We start from the raw sequence: 16,106 nt of genomic DNA on the forward strand, positions 1-16,106 counted from the left end.
TTAATGACATTACAACATCGATGCTGTATAAGGAACTGTACAAAATGGAAAAAAGTTCACAATAACAGGTCACTGGAAGTGTATCAGCATGGGAACAGCAGTAGCTCAGCATATACCCTATACATACGTCCACACCTTATATCTGACGGGCAGAAAGTGATTAATTTTTATAAATTGCTTATTGTTTTTGGTAATTGTTATGCAGCAAGCAATGCTTGGGTACACTGATTTTGTATAAAATTAACTTTATTGTGTGATAAGAATTTAAAGTGATCATAAACGAATAAATTTCTCAACTCAAATGAGTGGCGGCTTGGACCCGGAAACAGTATTACATACGTCACCAACAGGTCACCACTTAACAAGTGGATTCTTCCTTCATGCCGCTTGCAGATTAACCAGGTTTGTTCAGGCCCTGATGCAAGTTCCAGCGTGAGGCTGCCTCCGCTGATGTCACCAACGCCAGCAGCCCCTTCTCTTATCTCTTTTCCTTCCACCTGTGATCCTAGGGCCATCAGTAGCGCGATCACGCCTCCGCAATCGGCTCTAGCCCCCAACTTTCTTCAGGCCCCGACGCAAGTTCCAGCGTTAGGCTGCCTCCGCTGATGTCACTAGCACTGGTAGCTCCCCTCTCTTCTCTTTTCCTTCCACCTGTGATCCTATGGTCATCAGTAGCGTGAGCACGCCTCCGCAAACGGCCCTAGTCCCCAACTTTCTGTCGGGCCCCGACGTAAGTGCCAGCGTGAGGCTGCCTCCGCTGACGTCACTAACGCCGGCAGCCCCTCTTCTCTTTTCCTCCCACCTGTGATTCTAGGGTCATCAGTAGCGTGAGCACGCCTCCGCAAACGGCTCTAGTCCCTAATTTTCTGTCAGGCCCCGACGTAAGTGCCAGCGTGAGGCTGCCTCCGTTGACGTCACTAACGCCGGCAGCCCCTCTTCTCTTTTCCTCCCACCTGTGATCCTGGGCCACGTATAGACTATATTCCTTAGATTCATCGTCTAGGTACTTAACATGTATAAACTTAAGTACATTATTAACGTTTACATAGACAACACGCGTCTATAAAATAAATTGCTTAAATAAATTTGATAAGTAATTATGAAGTAATAATAACACCAAGCTGATAAGCAACTTTAGCTCAGAAATCATCCAGAATCCCATGATTAGCTTACCCCAACTATTTTCACAGCGATTCAAGTCGCAATTGCACTCAGTATAAACCATGGAACTCCATTCAAAACTTCGGGTACTACTCAATGCTACTCGCACTACCTTAAGTTCCTTTAATCTTATCAATTAAGTTTTCCACAGAAATTAAACCGAAAAGTCAGTGGAAATGCGCTATCGTTGCCCCCTTTTTACCATTTCAACCCCTAAACCTTTCCTAACCCTGGTCATTAACCCCTTCAAGGAGTTCTATTATAAGGTTGCTGCTGCACAGCGACCGCTCTCACTGGGGACGCACACCCTATTACGTACTACTTCAAGCACAGTGGCTGCTTCCACTCTAGACACACGCCCTATTACGCTCCACTGCAAGCGCAGTGACTGCTCCTACGGTAGACGTACACTTCATTATTATGCACCACTGCTAGCGCAGTGACCGCTCTCACTGGAGATGCACACCTTATTTATCATGCACCACTGCAAGCGCAGTGACTGCTCCTATGGGAGAAGCACACCTTATTTATCATGCACCACTGCAAGCGCAGCTACCGCTCCTACAGGAGTCTCACACCTTATTTTGTATTATTGCAAGCGCAGTGACTGCCCCTACAGGAGTCGCACACCTTATCATTTTTTACTATTGCAAGCGTAGTTACCGCTCCCACCGTAGTCACACTCCTTATCATTATGCACTACTGCAAGCGCAGTGACCAATTCTACGGGAGATGCACACCTTATTACATATTACTGCTAGTGCAGTGACCTCTCCTACAGGAGACACACACCTTTTTATCATGCACCACTGCTAGCGCAGTGACCGCTCCGACGGGGAACGCACACATTAAAATTACGCACCACTGCAAGTGCAGTGACCGCTCCTACAAGAGACGCACACCTGATTACACACTGCTGCTAGGGCAGTAATTTCTCATACGGGAGACACACACCCTATTATTAAGAAAAAACTGCAAGCACAGTGACTGCTCCTATGGGAGAAGCACACCTTACTATTATGTGCCACCGCAAGTGCAGTGACAGCTCCCACTAGAGACGTACACCTCATCAAGCATCACTGCTAGTCCTGCGACCGCTCCCACGGGGGAAGCCCACCTTATTATTATGCACCACTACAAGTGTAGTGACCGCTCCCACTGGAGACGTACACCTTATTATGCACCACTGCAAGTGCAGTGACCGCTCCTACGGGAGACACACACTTGATTACACACTACTGCTAGTGCAGTGACCACTCCTACGGGAGACGCATATCTTATTATGCACCACCGCTAATGCAGTGACCGCTCCTACCGGAGACGGACACCTTATAATTATGCACCACTGCAAGCGCAGTGACTGCTCCTACGGGAAATGCACACCTCATAATTATGCACCACTGCAAGTGCAGTGACTGCTCCTACGGGAGACGCACACCTTATTACACACTGCCACTAGGGCAGTGACCACTCATACCTCATACAGGAGACACACACCTCATTATTATGCACTACTGTTAGTACAGTGACCGCTCCTACGGGAGACGTACACCTTATAATTATGTATCACCGCAAGTGCAGTGACCGCTCCTATGGGAGACGTACACCTTATAATTATAAACCACTGCAAGCGCAGTGACTGTTCCTACGGGAGACGTACACCTTATTACACACTGCCGCTAAGGCAGCGACCACTCATACCCCATACAGGAGACACACACCTTATTATCATGCACCACTGTTAGTACAGTGACCGCTCCTACGGGAGACGTACACCTCATAATTATGCACCACTGCAAGTGCAGTGACTGCTCCTACGGGAGACGCACATCTTATAATTACGCACCACTGCAAGCGCAGTGACTGCTCCTACGGGAGACGTACACCTTATTACACACTGCCTCTAGGGCAGTGACCACTCATACTTCATACAGGAGACACACACCTTACTATTATGCACCACTGTTAGTACAGTGACCGCTCCTACGGGAGACGTACACCTCATAACTATGCACCACTGCAAGTGCAGTGACTGCTCCTATGGGAGACGTACACCTTATTATGCACCACTGCAAGCGCAGTGACTGCTCCTACGGGAGACGTACACCTTATAATTATGCACCACTGCAAGCGCAGTGACCGCTCCTACGGGAGACGTACACCTCATAACTATGCACCACTGCAAGTGCAGTGACTGCTCCTACGGGAGACGTACACCTTAATATGCACCACTGCAAGCGCAGTGACTGCTCCTACGGGAGAGGTACACCTTATTATGCACCACTGCAAGCGCAGTGACCACTCCTATGAGAGACTCATACCTCATCATACACCACTGTCAGCACAGTGACAGCTATTACGGGGATGCATACTTTAACACACACCATTGCTAATGCAGTGACGACTCCCATGGAAGACGCCCATCTCCTGTGGGAGCAGACACTCTTGCTAGAGACATTCATCATGCACCACTATCAACACAGCAACTGCTTCCTCCCGAATTACATACCTTATAACTCAACAGCACCCCTCCAAATTTTTAAGATCAGCAAATTTTGGGGGGCTTGCACATTGTCTGGCTGCTGTCCTGTAACAAATAGCGTTTTTTGGGGAGCGTTCTGGGGCCGGGCTAGATACTTCGCTCGAATCCCAACTCCTCTTTGTTTCCTTATAAGGGGAATAACTCGAGTTGGGGTGTCTCCTCGAGCTCAGAGCCCTCCCCCCGGACAGCACGCCAAATATGCTTTATACTTAAACGAATGCAAGTGTGAACTCGTGAAGTGATGTTTGTAAACAAATTTCGGGAGGAGCATGCGCAGAAGTTTCAGTATCGAATACGTCATTGACAATTATCCCATCATCAAATCAGTTTCTGAGCAACGCCTATATATACCAAAGCTGTCTTACCTGCAGCATCTCACGACTTTAGCATCCCTCCACCACCCCGTCACCTCACCTCTTGCATTACATTCCCGGGGGGAGCGTTCTGGGGCCGGGCTAGATACTTCGTTCGAATCCCAACTGTTTCCTTATAAGGGGAATAACTCGAGTTGGGGTGTCTCCTCGAGCTCAGAGCCCTCCCCCCGGACAGCACACCAAATATGCTTTATACTTAAACGAATGCAAGTGTGAACTCGTGAACCTACTAAAAAAAACAGCTTAAACCAGCCTAGGCTGGTTGGCTGGTTTTAGCTGGTCAACCAGGCTGGTTTTAGAGGAGTTTTGGCCACTTCCAGGCTGGTTTCCAGCCATTTCCCGTCTAGTCTTAGCTGGTCAGGCTGAAACAGCTTGACCAGCCTTGCCAGGCAGGGAGCCCAGCCAAAACCAACAATGTCCAGCTTAATCAGGCTGGTCAAGCTCGTTATTATATGACTAAAGGAGGGCCATGTGAAAACGTTCTGTTAATGTTAGAAATTTTCTCTTTGTAGCGTTATTATATGACCATAGAATGACCAAAACAGAACGTCCTCGTTAAGTCATATTGGAAACAATATTATATGACTAAAGGAGGACCATGTGGAAACGTTATGTTAATGTCAGAAAGGTTCTCTTGTAACGTTATTATATGACCATAGAATGACCAAAACAGAATGTCCTCCTTAAGTCATACTGGAAACTTTATTATATTACTAAAGGAGGACCATGTGAAAATGTCTGTTAATGTTAGAATTGTTCTCTTTGTAATGTCATTATGTAACCATAGCAGGACCAAAACAGAACGTCCCCCTAAAGTCACACTTGGAACGTTTTTTACGACTAAAAGAGAACGTTTTGAGAACATCCCTAATGTTCTGTAAAAGTTCTGGACTTTCATTACCTTTAGGGACCTTTTATGGAACGTTGCACAAGGTCGTGAGAATGTTGCCTCCTTCCTGGGTGGTCATTTTTCAGCATGACCAGCTAAAACCAGACTGGAAATAGCTTGAAACCGGGCAAAAGCAGCCAACCATCTAAGGCTGGTTTAAGCAGGTTTTTTTCAGGACAGTTTAGCAGTTTTGGTTCTCTTATCCCAAAGTCAATAGGTTTTTTGGAAAGGATTCTGGTTAAATCACTTAAATAAGGTTTGTGGCTGCAACAATCTCAATATACTTCACGTTTTATTCTGCGACATAAAACACACAAGTTACATCTCACTCATGATTGTTAAAAACGGTTCCGCTTCTTTAAAAAGACGGTTGAAACAAGATGCTAAATAAGACTACAGGCGATGTCGACACATTATTGAACTGAAATGGTCTAGAAAGCAGCCTGCTTACAGCTTGCGTTGGGCATTTGGATTTGTCTGTTATTTGGTTAGGTATTTTTATAAATCATATTTTTAGTTTGTAAAATTGTTCTTAGTGGGCATTTATATTGTGTGTAGATAATGCCTTTACTTCATTTATTTCAATAAAACTATTTTGTGAAGATATTATCAGTGCAGTAAGGCAAATATGTGAATAAATCTGTAAAAATATGTAAATATTTATTAACATTTTAACATTTCACATAAACATAAATCAAAAGATTTTTCATTTTTTTTTCTTTATGGGCTGCTTTTCGCTGTACTTCCTGGCAAAACAAATATTGAATGTGGTTCTTTGTCAATGATGGAAACCTGATAGACTTGATAGACTTGTCCCTCATTTCTGTAGCTATTACTAAGGTAAGTGGGCTGTTTACACACACACACACGATATACTAATTTAAACATGTATTATGATAATATTACATAGGCACATTTATAAAAACATAAAGTATGTGTTTTAAAACTTTTACAACAACTGTAATGTAAAAAAAATAATTTCCCTCGGGAAAACTATCCAAAATGCATGAAGGTTTATATACAAATGTGTTGTTTTTTTTTTTGAGTATTTGTATTTGTTTATAATATATAGTGTGGATTATAGTAAATCGAGAGAGTAAATCTTTGCCAATACACCTTATTTCTAAAAATAAGCTTGAAAAGTGGTCTGAAGCAGGGTGGTGCTAACGTAACAACAAGCGATTGCCCTGAAGTCAGTGTAGTCATTTTATAGCCTTATGTTAGTTATTTCAGTTATTGCATTTGCATTTAAAATTCAAAAGTGATAAAAGTTATACTTTTGTGTTAGGATTATCCAGTTGGACAAAACATGTAAGTGTAATGAACTGTGTTTGAACACAGAGCTTATTATGTGCAATCTTCGAAAATCCTATGGAAAAATCCTATGGGGATTTTATAGAGGGAACAAGTTTTATACTTGCACCCAATTAGCCTACAAGGTGATATCATAGTTCCTCCACTTTATTTCTCCAGTTGAAAAATCTGAACTTCCAATCAGGAGTTTGCTCTAGTAGGGGCATAATTATGATGTAGCGCCTATAGTTGATGTCCTGAGAGAAAATCCTCCTGCCGACACAGGACAACAGCTCATCAAACTGAGACCGGTTTAGTCGGAAGTACCGCTGAAACCGTCCGTCATCCAAGCACAGCTTCTAGAGGAGTTGATGAAATCACAGAGCTGGGTAAAGCTTTGAAGGACCTGAGGCCTGTTTCAGAACTGAGGTTCAACCAACTCTGAGTTTAAACTTGAACTCTGAGTTGATTTACCGAGAGAATAAAAAATCTGAGTTTTCGATTCCAGAACAGCTAATCTGAGTTGGGTCAATCAACTTCGAGTAGACCAACTCAGAGTTAAGCGCACGCACCGTGACTATAAAAAGGCATTATCAATGGAGCGCAGATATTACGAGTGACTATGGCAATATCTTATAAAAGAGATCACCATTTCTTTCTCCAGCTGAACTTGATGTTCTCATGCAAAGTAATAGCAAATATATGAACATATATATTTGAAAAGAAGCAACCATCAGTGAAGCAGAGACAGTTAGCTTGGGAAAACAGCTGCTCAAGTTAATGCTTAATTTCACTTTTTAAGTATAATAAAATAAGTAATGTAATGTATGACGTTTATACTTTTTTTCTAAACTTTTATACACATTTATCCGTTTTAATTGATTTAACAGTGCACTTGTGTGTCTGCCTTTTTTATTGATTAAGTGATAGAGTTTGATATAACATTTAGAAGGTAAGCAGTACTAAAAATATTTTTTAGAAAGAATAATAATCCCATTAATCTAGTTACAGTACATGTCGAAGGTGAATTTAATTTAATTGTTTATTAAAAAAGGACAAGCCATTCTCGTACAGTTCTTCTGTGTGTGACTAAAATGTAGGCTATAGCTATGTTTCCATCCAAATATATTACATAATTTTATGTGCAAAACTGGAATATTGCATAAAAGATGCAAATAAAGCAGAGATTCCATCTAACGAGTCAAAGAGAAAAAAATTGTCACTTCCTGATTAAACTGGCACCAAATATCAAAAGTAAAAACAGAATTTACTGTGGTAGAATTAGCTGCGTCAATTATTTCTTTATTTAATTAATGTACTTGTGCCTCGATGTCAGAAGACAATGCAGAAACACAACGAACACGTGGGGGCATCTGAAGCCATGAGACACGGAGACTCTTGACACGCCCCAGACGCTTGGAGGTAATTAATAATATACACTAATACTGAAACAGTTAAGGCATTTTAGAATGACTAAAACAATATTTAAGACGTAATACAGTGTGCTCAGCCTGCTGGATTGTCCATTAACACACGTTTTCATCATCATATGATCATGACCTTTTTTTAATGTACATACTGTAATTTGTTCAGTAAAAGTGTGTACATCGTAGTTTATGTGTTTATTTTCTATCGAATAAAAGTTTATCCTGCTCAATTATGCGTGTGTTTTTATGCATATTTTAAAAAGTTATGTGCATCATGACGTTTCTATCAATCGTTTTTATGCACATATCCAAAATAAGCATTAAAATAGGTGGGAAATGTAAGGCTATAGCGAGAAATACCGCTTCGTCTTTAAAAAAGGGGAGGAGACCGACAGAAACTCTAAGTTCAGAGACTAAAACCTGCTTATGACCAGGTTAGGTTCACAGAATAAGTTACCACAGTAACTGACTCTGAGTTAAAGTTACCTCTCTTTTAGAAACAGGCTTGACTTACCCCGCTTTCTCTAGTTTAACAAACCTGCCATTTTGAAACGGAAAACCCAGAGTTTCTCTCATTTCAGGGTTAAAATACTCTGAGTTTTCACTTAACCTCCTTTCTGAAACAGGCCCCTGATGGACCCAGACACAGCGCCGAATGAATCTACCATGTTTTTCAGCTTTCCTAAAGCACATAAAGCACAGAAACTCTCTTGATAAAATATATTTTTGCCATTTAACAACAAAACAGGATTTATCAGGCAGAGAGCCCCTACTGCATCTATTGTAAAGGGAATTTCACATGTGACAGAAGGAAATCAAGCAAATTAGATGTGCAAATGAAGAAAGGAAACTCATAATGCTTACGCATCTAATTTAGAGCAAATAGCGCAATCTATTCATGCAAGCCATGACTGGTGTGTCTGCCACATAAGACCTCTTTTTTTATCAAATCCCAAAAAAGTTTGTATAAATAATACTTAAAAAAAAAATCAATCAAAACTGATCTGTGTGTGTATTTTTTTAGCGGTCTGTTTTACATGTTTCCTCTGACTTTAAGCATCTGAAAATACAGTATCACTGTGATGGTGTTTTTATTTCTTCCTTTTTTGCTATAGTGAATTCAGTAAAGAACTTAAATTTTTCAGATAAAGCAATTCTTAATTCTTCAATCTATTGCACCTTGATCTTCTTTAATGTTAGAGATGATTATGATTTAATTTTATTTAAAAATCTTTATGATTCATTTATGTTCATTTAAAATTCAATTTTAATGTGTTAACAATTTGTAATATAATAAAAATGTATTCAGTGTGATAAATTTCCATGTAATTACTTATATGAAAAAGTTGTGGACTCCGAGATGCCCAGTGTTAGTAGTTCATAATGAGAACCTGATCCCAGTAAACAAAATTGACAAAACTCAGGCTCTGTTGATTAGGCTGATGTAAGAGATTTTGAACATGTTTAGAAGCAACTCACAGGAATTTCAGTTTCAATTTATTCTTTGGTAATAATTGTTGCACTCTAATGTATACCCATGTCTCTGTATAGAGGTGTATAACCATATTAGTGTAAAAATGAGTCATGCATTGTGAATGTATCTTATTCCAACGAGAACAGCCAATGTTCTGAGACATTCTGAATGCCATGAAAATGATTTTCTATAATACATTTTTGGATGATAAATTAGTAATTTGACATTGAATGTATATTTGTAATTATACATAATGTAAATGTTTGCTGCAAATAAACACAATATGCTGCAGAAAATTGCACTGGATCATTTATATAATGTAATTGGAATCAAGTATTCTGTACAGTATCGAATACAAGTAATTTTAGTGTTGTAAAAGATATTTGAAATGTGTAGCTGTAGTAGTCGTTAGGCTTATTCTCACACTTTAGAACAAGGTCAGTGTATCTGCAAGAAAATATTACATCTTACACAACACCAAAAAAGTATTGAATTTAAAAACCCTTAATTAAGAAATATAAAATGATAGTGTCTGACTTACTTCAGTGCTGGGTAGACTGGGGAAGATGATGCTGATAGTAACAAGCAGCAGAGCACTAGCAAGGCAGTTCTCTGAATTACTCCCACTAGAAACACAGTTCATAATATGATTCTTATCAACTGAACTTATACCTGTATTTTATGTTATTTTATTCATTTATTTACACACTTGTATAGACTGTTCTTCCATGTAGCCTACGCAGTCAGTATAATAATTATGCTCTTTAAGCATGACTATCTTCTATAATCACATAACTACTTTAGCAAATGTAAAAAAAATATATATATAAACAAATAAATAATAAAAAAAAACATTTTGTAATTTGGAGGTTTTGGACGTGCATAAAAAAATTATTTCATCTTGTTCTTATTGTCATGTAAATTGATAATTTTACATTATTTTATGCAAAAAAAAAAAAAAAACATTACCAAAGGGACTAAAAAGAGTAAATAGATATCAATAACCTACTGCATGATATGACAAACGTTTCTTTTTCTCATTTATTCCCTAAAGAGCTATATGCTTACTGAAGATAAACCTATGTTGCAGAAAAAAAAAGTACATTTACTTTGACATTTTAATTTCAAACCTAAAATGTTTTCTAACTATAAAGCTAAATGCTAAAGAAGAAAAAATTTATGATTTACCTTGCATGATCAAAGATTTCTGGTCCAGGTTTGTAACAAATGTGACGGAAACAAGATGTTTCTCTCACTGAGGATTTGATTTTATTCCCAGCCTCTACTGTTGGTGATTGTAGTGAGTTAGGCATTTTGTATTATCTCTCTCAATTTATATTCCCCACCCCCTTTCTCCCTTTCTTTTTCAAGCCATTTACACAGCCTCATTCAATTCTGCAGCTTTATAGAGCGTGTGCACTACATGTGTTGTTTTTTATTTATTTATTTAATGGATCTTTCTTTGTAACTGGCATAGCCATTATAAAGTGAATTGTTCTTGATGTATATAGTTCTGAAATAAGAGTCTACACCTTGTGTTGGCTACTTTATGGCTAATCAGTTTTCTTTCTAGTAACCGAAGCTTTACAAATTACAATAAATGTATTAATTCATTCATTCATTCATTTTGTTTTTGGCTTAGTCCCTTTATTATTCTGGGGTTGAAAAAGCAGAATGAACCGCCAACTTATCCAGCATATGTTTTACACAGCGAATGCCCTTTCAGCTCCAACCCATCGCTAGGAAGCATCCATACATATTCATTCATACTCATACATTACGGATAATTTAGCTTGCCCAATTTACTTAACCCGCATGTTTTTGGAGCACCCGGAGGAAACCCACGTGAACGTGGGGAGAACATGCAAACTCCACACAGAAATGCCAAATGACCCAGCCGAGGCTAAAACCAGCGACCTTCTTGCTGTGAGGCGACAGCACTACCTTCTGCACCACCGTGTCGCCCCCAATAATAATACTATTGAAGTGCTGTTCATTGGGTTCTCTGAGGTCACACAGAAGTTTTTTTTTTTTTTTTTTTTGAGATTGTCTGTGAATGATAATCACAAAAAGAATAGCTTTTATAATGTAACGATTGAAAAAAAATCCAGCAGAGTCTTCATTAAAATGGAGAAACTTAACAAAACTTTAATGTATCAGTAAATAATGAATGTTGAAACTGATTGCATTCATAGATGAGATACCAGGTAATATGAAAAAAATTTATGTAGAATTTTACTCGTGCTGAAACATTTACATACAACAGATAATATACATTTATATTCATAGCAGCATCAACGTAAAAATAAATCCATTATATGATAAAATAATATGATTTAATAAGTGAAAAGGTTACAAACATATTCTTCCCTTGATAAATAAGAGCTTATCTCTGCTCTTAATAAATAAATCATTTTCAAACTCAAAGCAGTGAGTAAACATTTGGACACCTGCCCAATATTTTTAATAGCCTTAAATCAAAGTGTAATGTTAATATTTTCAGCTGTAAATTTTCCAGAGAACTCTCCCATTTAAAGGGAAAACATTAAATTGAATTAAAAACAATGCTTTTTTTCAGACTCTACCTTTACTTGTTGTAATTATGCAATATGCGTTTTCATTTTGAAGCAAAATAATAAACCATTAAAATATCAGAACTAAAATCACTGCATTTCTAAAAGGCAGAAGTGAAGTGACACCACTGGGAAGAGGGTTTTCTGGGTCTTTTGTAATATTTTTAGCAGGAGAAATACCATTATGAAATTCACATAACTGTTAACATATTTAACATATAAAACACTCAGCAAGAATGTCTACTTTTGTGTACTTTTGTGTTTATTAACAATAAAAACAATATTTAACCACAAGGCGAAGGCAAGGCGGACACATTTCTAACCGGCATGCATCCTGCGGTGATCACCGGTGATCAGTTCTGCGCAGATTTTGGCCATCTCAAACGAGTCTAATCCCAATCCGCTTGTTAAGTGGTGACATTTTGGTGACGTTTGTAATACTGTTTCCGGGTCCAAACCACCACTCATTTGAGTTGAGATCTTATTAGTTTATTTTTTTTTATTCAAAACAAACATCAAAGTTAACTTTATATAAAGTCATAGTGTACAATCTCTGGGTTTGCTGCATATCAAATACCAACATTTTAACAATTTGTAAAAAATGTAATCACTCTCTGGCCATTGGATATTAGGCATGGACATATATATTGCGATCGTGATTTTCGGAAGTATTAAATCGCTTTGTAAACGTTTATAATTACCTCCCTATGCAGTTGAATAGAGAGCTTGGAACCGGAAGCCGATTCGCGTGACGTCACACTTAACAAGCGGATAGGATTTTCCCATAGAGTTTTCGAACATTGCAAATAGTAAAATCTGTGTTCAAACACTGTTCATTACACTGACACGTTTTGTCCAGCCGGATAATCGTCACACGAAAATACAACTTTGAGTACTTTTGTACGGAACCCCGAAAGGGATGTAGTGGAGGAGAAAAAAATTGGCCGGGTAAACCACAAAAATGGGTGGGAGAAAAATATATATTTCTAAGTTTTTGCGTTCTATCTCAAAGTTTTGCCTTCTCTCGCAAAAATGTTTTGCGTTCCCTCGCAAAGTTTTGCGTCATCTCGCAAAGATGTTTTGCATTCCCTCGCAAAGATGTTTTGCGTTCTCTCGCAAAACTGTTTTGCGTTCCCTCGCAAAGTTTTGCGTCATCTCGCAAAGATGTTTTGCATTCCCTCGCAAAGATGTTTTGCGTTCTCTCGCAAAACTGTTTCTCCACAAACACTTCCTGTTCACTTCTCTCATGTAAACCCTCCCGTTTTTGGCGAAATTCTCCCATATTTTACCATTCTATCCAGCTTTCTTTACATTAAATCTGTGCGTCGATCGTCGCCTTTTATATGCAACCTCTGAACCAGTGAATGCATGTATAAGCGCTGACTGACAGACGCGATCTGTACAATAAACGGATCCCAGATCAGCTTCTGTACGCACCATTTAAAGTGACACCTCTGTTATCAAACAAGTGAGCAGCAAATTAATCTCATGTTTTGTTTTGTTTGATAACAGAGGTGTCTCTGTAAGAATGCACAGATCTATAATGAAGCATTCCATTAGTTTAGAATCTGTTTGTGCTCATTTAAGAGAAAATTAGCTGTTTAAAATAAAACATGCAGGATGGAGATTTTTACATATTATTCAGTGTATTTGTCTGTTTAAACATACACCCGCTCCGCTGTGCTTCTCTGTAAATGGTACTAACCTTAGGCTATAAACAGACTACAGTGCCCTTGGGGCGCTCGTCTGTGACGTCAGCACCACCCTGCTACAGACAACTTTTCTAGCTTATTTTTAGAATTAATGTCCATGACAAAGAGTCAATCTCCCTGTTTATTATAATCCGCGGTATATATTATAAACAAATAAATACGCAAAAACACATAGACCTATGTGCCTTTTGGATCGTTTTTACGTGGAAAATACATCTGTTTTGCTTTGCAGTTGTTCTAAAAGTTTTAAAGCTGTGTGTATGTGCCTTCATAGTATTATCATAAGACATATTTAAATAAGTGTATCGCTCGCGGGTACAGAGCCTGCTTACCTTAACAAACGACAGAAATGAGGCATGAGGAGGAACAAGTCTATTAAATGCCTGCAAGATTCATCATCATGGACACAGAGCAACATTCAATATTCCTATTTTGTCACGAAGTACAGCAAAAAGCAACCCATACAGTCACATCTGCTATACATTTTATGGAGGAGTGTAAATATTGCAGTTATGACTAGGGATGCACCGATATGGATTTTTTGGCCGATACCAATAACCGATAATTCTTCAGACTTGGAGGCCGATAGCCGATATATAGGCCGATAATCATAAATATTTTAAATGGTTAAATTTTTATAAAGCAAACTTCATAAAAGATTGAACTGTTCATATGAACTGAGCCTATACACAAAGCAAAAAAGCTATAACTTCAAAATTGCAAGGTGATTATAGACCTATATTCACGATTTCACATAAATTAGCATGCAAAAAATTATTTCCTTTTCTTCATAGCAAATTACAGTTTTTCTCAGTCGCTTTGGTGCGTTTCTCACAACACCAGTGCATTTCTGCACAACAGTTAATGCATTTCTCAAAACAGTTAGTACAAACTGCAAAACCTAGCTGATAACCTGCAAAAGTGTGTCACATGCTAAAAATGGATAGTTCATTCCTCAAAACCAAGTATTGATGTCAATCAAAGTGTCAGTATCATCAAAATGAAAGGTCCTGACACCACTGTCTATGAACAAGATAGTCAAATGGCTTAGTCATGTTTTTATCATGACAGTTTACTCTGTACATTTTTTCAATGCTAAAAAGTCAGATTTTGGTGACACTTCCTAAAAAAAATCTAAAGATAGTACTATATACTATTAGCACAGCCAATTGAAAACTACAGTAAAGTTAGACATCACTGCATTTATAAGGTATCTGAGTACAAGACACTGAATATGTGTGTTTCACATTTTTTCTGCATTTGCTCTTTACAATTTGATTTTTTTCACAGCATTGTGCAGAAGAATAAATACACCCTTATTTACAACAAACATAAACTCCCTTTAGGTAGAGCTGTGCACAACTGTAAACAATATTGCAGAGCATATTGGAACTGAACCAACATACATACACAGGTCTGTAAATCATTCATGAAACTGAAGACATTTTCAGTAAAATAAAGATTTAAACATTTTTTTATATAAAATTAGCTTGCAAGATTTTGACAACTAGTTCAACATTTTTTGTATGTAATGACTCAAGTAATAAAATAAGTACCATAAGTTTTATATGGAATGACTATTCAGCATTTACAAGTTTAGTTCATTTTGACTGACATGACATAAGCAAATGATAATGTTATAAATAGCAGAGAGTTGTATGAAAGCAATTAATGCATGTCCAAAAGCATTTGCAATTTGTTGAAAGGAATGAGAAACTGCTACTAGGATGTGCAAAAATGACTAATTGTTTTGAAAAATGCATTACCTGTTGTGCAAATGTAATTAGTGCTGTGAGTAATGCACCAAAGCCACTGAGAAAAACTGTAACATGCAAGTTGATTGTTGCATAAAAATAATAGTTTAACAAACAAAATGGTATTTTTAACAAGCAAGATAAATATATATTAAATAGGATGAAAATGAAAGAGCTAGGGACTGAAACCAGCTCAAATGGTCATGAATAAAACATGTTACAGTGATGTACACATGTACAAATATGTCATGTCTGAAAAAGCCTTTATCAGAGGTGTTTTGACAGTTTAGAGCCACCATACAAGCCAAGAGGTAAATACAGATAGTATGTTTTAGCACGTTTAGAAAATGCGGCACAGATTTCTCCTATTTGGCGTTTTGACATATCACATGTAGGTGCTGCTTGTGCTTGTCAATCGTTTGCGCTCGTTCTTGCAGTCAGTCGCGGGAAAATGATCGATGAAAAGTTTACGATAAACCGCTGAGAGTTTTACTCAACTGTAGAGGCAGAGTTGCCATCAGAGTCAGATTTTGATACAAAACCTGCTTTAAGCTGACTTTATGACAAACACAGAGCAGAATATAAAGACAGAATGAGCGGCTAGTTAAGAGCCCCTTTGATTCACCTCTCGCCTCTCCCCCGTGCTACAGTGTGTGTGTGTGTGTGTGTGTGCGGTGACAGCTCGCCCTCGTTATAATCAATATGAATATTCCGATCAAACTGAATACATCTTACATCAACAAGACATGACCAGCAATGCGTTGATAATAACAAATAATCAGATTACAAACAACCGTTATGTTTACACGTGTTGTGAAATGTGCGGGTCCTTCAATGGGACCGGGCTGCGGTTTGGGGTGTGTGTGAGACAGAGGGAGAGGGAGAGAGAAAAGAGCGGTTTTTAAGC

The 16,106-nt window shown here is 38.4% G+C and overlaps 1 protein-coding gene across 1 annotated transcript in view; it reads right to left on the reverse strand.

Moving 5' to 3' along the window:
• Positions 1-10,467, reverse strand: part of ghrh (growth hormone releasing hormone) — an 89,836-nt gene extending 79,369 nt beyond the window's left edge. Inside the window, 2 exon segments of the mRNA NM_001080092.1 lie at positions 9,702-9,786; positions 10,349-10,467. Of these exon segments, the coding sequence (NP_001073561.1) occupies positions 9,702-9,786; positions 10,349-10,355 (92 nt within the window). The 5' untranslated portion in view covers positions 10,356-10,467.
• Positions 10,468-16,106: the final 5,639 nt, after the last annotated feature.

Source organism: Danio rerio, chromosome 11 (assembly GCF_049306965.1).
Source record: "Danio rerio strain Tuebingen ecotype United States chromosome 11, GRCz12tu, whole genome shotgun sequence".
NCBI lineage: Eukaryota > Metazoa > Chordata > Actinopteri > Cypriniformes > Danionidae > Danio > Danio rerio.